The sequence below is a fragment of the Aegilops tauschii genome, chromosome 6 (assembly GCF_002575655.3).
Source record: "Aegilops tauschii subsp. strangulata cultivar AL8/78 chromosome 6, Aet v6.0, whole genome shotgun sequence".
Classification (NCBI taxonomy): Eukaryota; Viridiplantae; Streptophyta; class Magnoliopsida; order Poales; family Poaceae; genus Aegilops; species Aegilops tauschii.
In genome coordinates this window covers 379,078,591-379,089,160 of record NC_053040.3, presented here as the reverse complement: position 1 = coordinate 379,089,160, position 10,570 = coordinate 379,078,591, and the positions used below count along the sequence as shown (strand labels likewise).

Sequence of the window (10,570 nt, the reverse complement as noted above, 5' to 3'; positions counted from 1 at the left end):
AGCATATTAATGGTCTACTCAGGAAGTTTTGGTGGGGCAGCAAACGAGGAGAGAGGAAAATGGCTTGGGTGTCCTGGAATACTATGTGCAAACCCAAGTTTATGGGAGGGATGGGGTTTAGAGATATTGAACTCTTTAACCTAGCCTTGTTAGCCCGACAAGCTTGGCACCTTCTACAGGACCCCGATTCTCTAAGCACGAGGCACGGTACTACCCACAATGCAGCATCCTTGAGGCTTCTCTGGGTAGTCATCCTTCTCAGGTTTGGCGCTCTATTATGGAGGGAAAGGAGATCCTAGCACTCGGAATCATCAAAAGAGTGGGAACAGGTGAGGACACAGATATCTGGAGTGATAACTGGATACCACGTGACTATAAATTGAGGCCATTGTGTGCTTTGGGGGCTGATCCACCTCAACAGGTCTCGGAGTTGATCGATCCAGTCACGAGAACGTGGGATAAACATATGCTTGACGAACACTTTGTTGGCCCAAATGTGGATGCTATTCTAAATATCCCGTTGAGCGCAAGGCTGCACGATGATTTCTATGCGTGGCACTATGACAAGCGGGGTGTCTTCTCGGTCAAATCGACGTACATGATGCTAACGGGCATAAAGTATCAGAGGGAGGACTGGATAGAGCACGACCCAAGCACATCTGATCATGCCTCCACTAAGCGGGAATGGTCCAGTCTCTGGAAGGCGAGGGTGCCGTCGAAGGTCAGGGTGTTTGCCTGGCGCTTGGCACATACCTCTTTGCCAACCGGAGCAACTCGCCACCACCGGAAGATGGCAGACACAGCGGCCTGCCCTTTATGCAATGCACATGAAGATACTTGGTGCCATTCCTTGTTTGACTGCCGCATGGCACACTGTGTGTGGGCACTTGGTGAAGAAGAGGTGCTAGAACATGTCATATCTAACAGATCGCCGGATCCCAGGTTGTGGCTGTTCTGGTTGTTTGAGATACTAAATGAATCGGAGCTTGCAAAAGTCTTGATCACAATGTGGGCTATATGGTGGGCGCGAAGGAAAGCAATCCATGACAACGAATTTTAGAGCCCATTGTCTACTTTTTGTTTTATCACAAGGTATTTTCAGGATCTAGAGATTGCAGTGAAGCGGGGAAACCCGACCGCTACGACGGCCGTTGGCACCCGGCCACGGGCAAAAGCATGAATTCCGCCGGAGGAAGATGAAGCTAAGTTCAATGTTGATGGGGTATATCGAGGCAGGGCCATGTTGGTGCAACAACGGTGATATGCAGAAACAATGAAGGTCTTTTCCTGGGGGCTTCGGCAGTGGTCTTTGATGGTTTGAACGATGCAACTGCATTGGAGGCGCATGCGTGTAATGAGGCCTTAGCTTTGGCTATGGACCTTAATCTAACTCGTCTGCTGATTGCATCGGATTGTTTGGAAGTGGTGAACAATATAGGCACAGCAGCTGCAACTCACTATGCACCGGTGTTACATGAAATATCGGAGAGGAGAAGGGATTTCCACCATGTCAAGTTCAAGTTTGAACACAGAGAAAATAATTTCGAAGCTCATGCACTGGCGAAAGCGGCAACTTCTCTCGCTGTAGGTCGCCACATTTGGCTAGGGACATTACCAGACATTATTTGTATTCCGATGTTGATTACTGCTTAATAAAGTCCCTAGTTACCCGTAAAAAAAAAGGTAGAACGTGAACCACTCGCGTGTGAGCCGTGATGCGATCCATAGGGTGTGGCGGAGGTTTCGGTCAGGGCTTGGTGGCTCTCATCATGGCGATCGCCCGTGCGTTCTGACAGACGCGAGCGACAGGGCCCTGCGACGCTACAGGTTGGTGGAGTGGCTAGCGAACCGTTGGCTGTCGATTGGAGTCTCGCGCGGATTGAGGCCATTAATGGCAATCGATGCGTGCAACTCGCCGGCGGCCGATAACTACAGTTCAGTTACCATGCCGATTCAGCTCCTCCTTTACTCCATGCTCGTCCATATAATCTCCATAGTCCGGCTGCTCCTTCCCAACTCTCATCTTTTCTTCGGCAAAATCTTCTGTCGCAGTCATGGTTGACGCATAGGTCACTAATTCGTCTTCCCCGCTGTGAAGTTTTTCCTCCTCTTCCCCCAATTTTTCATTGAATTTTAGAACTTTATTTCATCTGTGTTGTTCTCTCTACTCCCAGATGGATACAGGTTCTCTAGCTACACCAATTCGGTTATGTCGGGTTCGAAGGTGATGCACTGCTTTCGACTACACTGTTTTGTTTCCTGAAAGTATGTATATTTTTTTGAGCGTACGCAAATTACGTACTTTAGCTTTATAGAAGGAGAGAAGAACAAACATACAACGAGAACTATCACTCATTGCGAACAGCGAGCGTAGCAACACCACAGACAACACACACGCGCGCACACACACACAACTACGACGCCAAAGAACCTACCCAAAACCGCGAACCTCGCCGCGTCTCGACTAACACCGGTCATCTCCGAAGAACAGCAACTCCAGCTTCCTTGGATAAACCAGCGACGACCGTACATAGCGCCTGAGAGGAGCGATCCAGGCAGTCGCGAACACCGGAGAAGTGCATCAAAGGGCCTCTCGTCTCACAGCACAATGCTCTCAACAGAGAAACGGCGTCAAAGACACCGCCATCATGCCAATCCTGCGAATCAAGGCTTTCGCCCCGGAGACAATTACCGCCACCGGGCAACGAAGCAAATGGCAGAACACACGGCGACGCCTCCAGGAAGGGAAATGACATCCACAGATGCCATCGTCGCCTGTCCGACCAAAGCCGAACATGATTTTCATCCGTAGCGCTGCACATCTCCACGCCGCCAAGATCATGGCCAGCCCTGACCGATGCCTCACACCGCCGACGCTGCAGCAACATGCCATCGAAGCCACACCAACGAGAACCACTCCAACCTCACTGCCGAGGGAGGACGCCTCAAGCCACCGCCTGCGGCACAAACGAAGAACCGCAGCATCCGCCGAGCGGTGCAAGGACCAGAGCCACCACGACGACCTTCGCCTGCACCAGGGGACTGCCACCAGATCCGGCTTGATCCGCACCTCGAACCACTCTCCGACACCAACTCCGTCGAGGCATCACCGCGCGCCTCACACGGCTGCAGCCGAGCGCCCGCTGCCCGCCAGGACCCTTCCTAGCAGGGCCTCGCAGCGCCGCCGCCTCCATGTCTGCGCTCATGCCGCCGCCACAGACGGTGCCCGTGCACCACCAACTCCCACCAGCCTGCTGCGCCCTACGCCAGGCTCCAGACGACCGCCGCCAGCACACACCCCACTGCGAGCCCCGCGCACCAACCACCAAGAGGAGCCGGCAACCTCCCAACCCGCGCCAGATCCGGATCGTGGGATATCACGCACAGAACGCCGAAGCCGACCGCCGCCGTGGAGCCATCAGATCAGGAAGGAAGAAGACGTCGTGCCGCCGACCTGCGCGGACCCCGCCGCACGCCCGAGCGCCGGCGCTACCGCGGCGCCATCAGATCAGGAAGAGGAGGAGCCCGCGCCTCGCCGCCCCGCGCAGACCACGCCGCCGCCAGCGCCGCAGCGCCACCAAGCAGGGGAGCCACGCCGCCCAGATCCGCCGGTGGCCCGACGCACGCAGCCGCTGAGCCGAGCGCTGCCGCGAGGGCCGGCCGTCCCACGCCGCCCAGGAGCCTCGCGACAGGGGAGGAGTCCCGCCGCCGCCGACGCACGCGCGGGCTTTGCCCGGCACCATCCCCTGGCGGCGGCGAGGGAGGAGGAGGCGAGAAAGGGGGAGGGACGGCGGCGAACTAGGGTTCCGCCCGGGCCGCTCGCGGGAGCGGCACGGGGGTTTCGTCCCACGTTGTATGTATGTATTTTGTTTAAATCCCCAATTCTTCCAATTGATCAAAGTGCAACTGGTTACTGTGTCAGGTTTCTTTTGTATGAATGTTGTAAACATACAATTGTCCTTGTATAATTTTAGACACTATCTGTGTTCCTCACTTTTGCTGCTCTGCTCCAGTATGAATTACTCCCTCCGTTCCGAAATGTAAGTCGCTGGAGGATTCGTTCCAACCAAGTGAAAACGGTGGAATTTACATCGTTGCCCCTAGTTTGAATCGGTATCCCCATCGTCTTCTTCCTCCATCCGCCAGGCCATAGCCCGCCTGTTCACCAGGACATCGTCCGCCCGCCCGCCCCTGCTTCTCCTCCGCCTGCCCCTGCTTCTCCTCCATGCGCCCAGGTCCCATGCGCTCCCAGGTCCTCGCCTCCAACAGCGATCCCAGGTCCTTGTCTCCAGCGGCGATCCTAGATCCAGGGGTGCCAAGGAGGCACACAGTAGCAGCGATCCCAGTTCCCAGTTCCAGCAGCAGCAATCCTAGGTCCCAGGTCCAGCAGCAGCAATCCTAGGTCCCAGGTCCAGCAGCAGCGATCCCAGGTCCTTAGGGCCTTATCCTGCTCCTTCTTGTTGTCCTGGGCGTGCTCCTTCTTCTCTTGGGCATGTTCCTTCTCCTGCAACAACAGCAACAACAGAGATTATAGTCATACTGATCAGTAGCAGCAACAACAGCTGCTGGGTTCTTCTGCAGGTGGAGTATGACAGCAGCAGTAGTAGTTTGACAACAGCAGCAGCAGTAGTTTCACAACAGCAGCATCATCAGATTAGCAACAACAGTAGTAGCAGATCAGCAACACATAAGGAGCAGCAGAAGGTTCTGGAGAACATGCTTTACCTGTAGTACCAGCTCACCACTGACAACGGCCTCGTCGTCTCGCCTGTAGAAGATGGTTCTCCCAGACCTCAACAACACTCCACCTGAAGAAGATGAGATGATTGAAGATGCAGGAGATGAAGATGCAGGAGATGGAGATATACTAAATGCAGGTATATTTCAGAATTTGTTTGACATGAACTACTCTGTTAACTGAATGGGAGTAGAACAATGCAGATATAGTACTAAATGCAGGAGTAGAACAATGGAAGTACACAATGCGGATCAAATAAAACAATGATCAGTTAAAGTTAAAGTTAAATACTCTGTTAACTCAAATGATCAAATAAAGCAATGGGAGTACACAATTTGACATGGAACGTTTTTAGTTAACTTTAACCGAATATTTCAGTTCACTAATTTTTTTTAGTTAAATTACTTGCAAGAGGAGTACACTACAGTAGCTTGCAATCCTCTTCTTGCAAGTCCTACACTAAGCAAGCACTACTGCTTGCAGGTCCTAACTTAACAGCAGCAATCACCATCAGTACTCCAAGTAATCCAAGAAAATTAATTGAAAAGGTTTAATCGTAAGCACTACAAGCAAACATGCTCAAAAGAGAAGAAACTGAATCAAATGCATGCATTGCAATACTCTACTCCGGCAAGCAAAATGCTACTGCTACTCAGTTTAATTTTAATTAAAGAAAATTAAATCAAGGAGGGCACAAGAGGAGTATTTGCAAGAGAAGAGAAGAAGAGAGAAAGACGAGAAGAGAAAAGAAAAGAGAAAATCCTACACTTAATTATGAGCAGCTAAGAGAAGATGACAGCAAGAACAGAGAAGAAGATACTCCTACACTTAATTATGAGCAACTAGAGTGACGAGAGCCGCCCCTCCCCTCCCCTCCCCTCCCGAGGCGCTCCCGCGGGCGTCCCCGGGAGGCAACCCTAGCGCCGCCGCCCCCGTCTCCTCGCCCCGCACCCCATCCCTCGCCGCCGCCGGTGGCGTCGCCGGCCATAGGCCGCGTGGCGCAGGCGGCGGCGGCGGGGCATCTTCCTCCCAAGCGCAGGTGACAGGCGACGCGGGGCGCCCTCCCCTGCTCGGTGGCGCCGGGCGCCGGTCGGCCGCTGCTCCGTTTTCCTCCCTCCTCCTGGCGTCCTGGTGGACTGCCGGCGCTCCCTCCTCCCCCTCCTCCTTGGCTCGTGGGGGCTGGAGGCCCGGGGGCGTGCTGGCGGCGGATCTGGCAACCCTTGCCCAGATCCGGTTGGTGGTGGTGGTTGGCGGCGTCAGGGGTGGCCGGTGGCCCTTCCAAGGTGGCGGCGCTGCAACTGGTCCTCGTTCTACTCCGGTGGGGTGGCGGGGCATCGGCTGTTCCTGGCCAGGGCGTGGAGGCGCAGGTGGTGTGGTGGTGGTTGACGCTCTTGGCGGCCTTCTTCGGCGGCTGGGTGCGGTCGATCCGGCGGCCCTCGCCGGCGGACAGGTGGCTGCCTCTTCCTCGCAGGTTCTGGCCGGAGGCCGTGGTAGGGCGTCAGGGGTGACGCAGGGGAGGCTGCTGGAGGGACGGGTAGATCGACTACCTGTCACCGGCGCAGGGGTGCGCCGGTCCGGATGAGCTCCGCTCCCCCCTCCCCTTTTCTTGGCCTAGTGCCTCCTTGCCGCGGACAATTGTTCGGGGCGGGTCGGTCACCGGCGGTTCCGATGGTGCTAGGGGTTTGCCGGTCGGCTCAAAGCTCGTGCCTTTGATGGTCTCCGGAGTGTCTGGATGCAAGGCGGCGGCCTTGGTGGCGGGAGCTGCTGGCTCGTGGGCGGAGCTCGTGGCTCGGGCGCTGACGGGCTTGCTGTCATGGCCGCGTGGGCGGCATGGGGGTGGGCCTTCGACGATCTCGGTGGTGGTGCGGACGGCGCTCTCATGTAGGGCCGTACCTTGGACGGAGGCTGAGGGTGGTGGCCGGGGTGAAAACCTCGTCTGGCTCGGAGCCAGACCGATGGCGGCGGCGTCCATGCGTCGTTCCCTTCTTGAAGGTTCCATCACGGTGACCCTGCGTCCTTCGTGTTACTCCGGGTGAAAACCTAGATTCCCTGGATCGGGCGGTGGTGGCTCTTCGGTGCCTTTTCTTTCTTGGAAGCACCGCTTTGGAGTCCCTGGTTCGTCGAGTTGCGGCTTCGTCTCCTCGCGGTGACTCGTTCACGGTGGAGGGCTCTTTAGACCCTTAGCTATGCTCTTCTGCCTACTTGTTGTTTGCTTTGGGGTGTTTAGAGTAGAGTTGTTGTTCGTCAGCTCCTTGTATCTGCCTTGGGTGTGTGTGGTGTCGGGTGATTTGCATCATGTATGTCAATCGTTGCTTTATATATAAAGCGGGGCAAAAGCCTTTTTCGGTTATGAGCAACTAAAAGAGCAACTAAACTAGTGCAAGCAATCGAGCAAGCACTACTGCTACACTTAAATGGACTAGTACTCCATACAGATGCCTACAGAAACACATTTTAATTAAATTGACTACTGCATACATTTGCATACTGAAATTGAGGGCTTTACCCATGCCTCTGTTCAGTGCAACAACATTTGACAAGGCTCTGCATAATTCTGTTGTTGGTGTTCTCCTACAGGCTCTCTATCCACAAGGAAAGTTCAATATCCATGCTTTAACAAAACTAGAGAAACTACTCCATGCTTCATATGCAAATTAACAGCTCCAGTAAGATAAATAAGCATTCATTAACCGTAGCAGTCTACTCCAACTCAAGCATTCATTTAAGGAAGCTACTCCAAAATTATGAGATCACTAAAGTTTGCACCAGCATTATTCAGTCCATGAATGATTGCAAACTGAAGGGACATCTGAATTTGACTGGATATCTTAGCTGAATCTGATTGAATTATTCAGTCCATGAATGATCTTAGGAGTAGTAACAATCCTAACAAAATCCTTAACTGCATTTGACTGAATTATGCACCAGCATTATTCAGTCCATGCTAAAGTCTGAGAGTTCTGCAGTTTTATCTTGACTGAATTATGCACGGGAGCATAACATGGAAGCATAACATTTGAGATTTTTGCAGTTTTATCTTAAGTTGCAGCAAGCATAACATGGAGCATAGCAGAGCATAACATGGAGTACCTTCCATGGTGACCAAGGAAGAAGTAGAGTCCGAGAAGCGGTGGTTAGGGAGGGCAGCACGCATGATGCATCAGGGAGCGCAGCGGCTTGCATGTCCATATCTTAGCTGCTGCTGTTGGTGGCTCTTCCATGGCATCGACCTGGTCATGGAGACGGGGGTCAGAGAGGGAGGGAGAAGAGACGGGGGTGGGTCAGAGAGAGATAAGAGGAAGGATTTGTAACCATGGATCCATGGCTGCCTGAGCTCGCTGGCTAGGGATTCGGGTCCTCCGCCGACGCGGTTGTGTGGTCGTGGAGGAGGACGGCGTTGCTATGGCCCTGCTCCGCTGCTACGGCGTCGACACGCGCGGATCCAGCTTCAGTGCACGCGGATCCATCCTCCGCCGCCCAGAAGCTCGTCGACGGCGCCTAAAAAAGCAAGCTTTTGACCTACGGTGCGGTGTGCGCGGCCGGAGGAAACGGGGTGCGCGGTGGGAGGAAACAGAGTACGCGGTGGTGGCGAGGAGAGGCCGGCGAACGACGACGAGGAGAGGCCGGCGACGACGGGGATCTGGAGGGGATCGAGAAGGGGGTGGGTGAGAGGGGAACCAGAGAGAGTGAGCTCGAGTGGGTGAGGTGAACGAACGAGAGGGCATTTCTGGAAAGTGGAAAATATTCGTAGCTTAACAAAATTTGCACGTCGAATGCTTAAACGACTTACATTTCGGACTTGGCAAGGTGCAGAATGTCCAGCGGTTGTGTTATATATACATGAAGCTGGGTGAAAGACTTCTTCGGTAGAACAAGGAATTCCAGCCCGGTACTTCTGGGTTGGCTGGTTCTCCTAGGTTGGCTTCTACCTTGCAGTAGATTATGTCAATCTCCAGCGGCTAATGGACAGTTTAATATCCGTGTACTATTATGCCTTTATTCGTAGAATATTAGGCCACTCTCTTGGTGTACGATTCATTGAAATAATTGCATTTTTGGTTGCTGTCGCTGCTCCATGCATCAGGAAATTTAGGAAAATTAAAAATGTGCAAATAAAATTGTCGAAAGGCTGATGCTTGAACATCACTTTCTGGGTCCAATCAACATAGCGTGTTGCCAATATCAAGACGAGCAGAAGAACTCCTGTTGATTTCTTTCCTACTACACCAGAGAGCACGCAAATAAAACAGTAGCTGACCTTGTGTCAAAGGCTTCAAGCATGGCCAAGTATTCTGTTTTTCCTGATTTAGTGTAGCCGTGCCGTTTGATCAATTACATAGCTTTCAGTGTGGTGTTTTTCAACTTTACAATTTTAAACTTCTCTACAAGATAATAGCTATTCCCTCCGTTCCAAAATAGATGACCCAACGTTAGTACAAAATTGGGTCATCTATTTTGGAACGGAGGGAGTAGCATGGATGATTTCAGGTAATCAAACACCTGAGGATTAATGTTGTTTTTGTTCCACCTCGATACAAAGGTAAGGCAAGCATGTGTGTTGATGAGTTAGATTACATAAATATACTAGACAATATGATGAAAAAACTTTGTAAGTATTCGTAAGCCGGGTATGATGATGACAAGAAATTTTTTAACTGGCAAATTTTTCTTCGAGCTCTTCTTTTTTGTAAACCGCTAAGGTCGTGACTAATCCAGGTTATCATCAAAATGCTTAAAACAAAATGCAAGATTATTCATACAAAAAAAAGCAAGACAATTATACTTTTGAGAGAATCTGACAATTGAAATTTGGGCACACAAAGCCCCACCATAGGTGTCTTACATGATCATTCCGTGGTTTAAGTATTGGTTGCTTAATTATGTTGTCAATGCTGCTTAAAACCTGTAACTTCAGAAATGTTGTAGTAAAGAGTAATGAGGTAAAAAAGGTTGTGCTTGTAACTGATTATGTGGTGTTTAGTCACATAGCTAAACGTCCAAAGCATTACCTATTTATGTATAAAAAATGGAAAAAAAATATCTTTGTTTTGTTCTATATTATATTTCTCTACCTCTTCAAAAAATTCATATGTACGGAGGCTCCAAGCTCACGACACACACATGTTACCATCAAGCATCCTTACTGAAAACTCAATACACTTGAAGCCTGAGCTCGAACGAACTTCAAGCCCACTAAATCTAAGAAAAAAATAGTTCCTATTGACAAGCTACTTAATTGCAAAGTGATCAAACCACCTCCTTGACTAGGACCACTATATTGTAAACTTATTCAAACTATCTCTTTGATAATGACAAACATAGGGGCTAGGTTGTAAAATTTCATTTTTGATGTTCAATGCATCTATATATGAAGATAATTCCTACCATTATATTGTAAAAATGGACGGGCGCAGCAACGCGCGCCATCATGATCTAGTATTATATATAATTTAACATTTTCGGAAATATTTTTCACCTATATATTAATTTTCGATAGTACCCAGTATTACCCGTTACTCTCTGAACCCGCGCCTTGCCAACTGGAGCCCGCAGAGTAAACTGGTGGAAACCACCACGTTTTTTTTGGGGACACGTTTGTGACCAAAGCCAACTCAACGGGAGACCCAAAAAAATTGATCGACAGATGGGACGCCCCAACACGCGGAACCAAAATTTGTCCGTGTCCGTCTCGACCTAAATCCGGAGCAAATCTGGGCCGAATTTGCGTCAAACCGGATAATGGATGAACGCGCACGCTGCTTCTCGTCTTTCGCCCCGGTCCCGTATGTCGCCCCCCAACTACTTCCCACTGCCCACATTTAAGTTGCACGC

At 51.3% G+C, this 10,570-nt stretch overlaps 1 protein-coding gene across 1 annotated transcript; it reads right to left on the bottom strand.

Annotated features, from left to right (window-relative positions):
- Positions 1–3,910: 3,910 nt before the first annotated feature.
- Positions 3,911–8,542, bottom strand: LOC109731950 (uncharacterized). Its single transcript, XM_020291128.4, has 4 exons — positions 8,051–8,542; positions 7,829–7,968; positions 4,726–4,808; positions 3,911–4,504 (listed from the first exon to the last, which is right to left on the bottom strand). Exons 2-4 carry the CDS (start codon positions 7,890–7,892, stop codon positions 4,301–4,303), a joined length of 351 nt encoding a protein of 116 aa, XP_020146717.1. The 5' UTR covers positions 7,893–7,968; positions 8,051–8,542; the 3' UTR covers positions 3,911–4,300.
- Between the last annotated feature and the right edge of the window lie 2,028 nt (positions 8,543–10,570).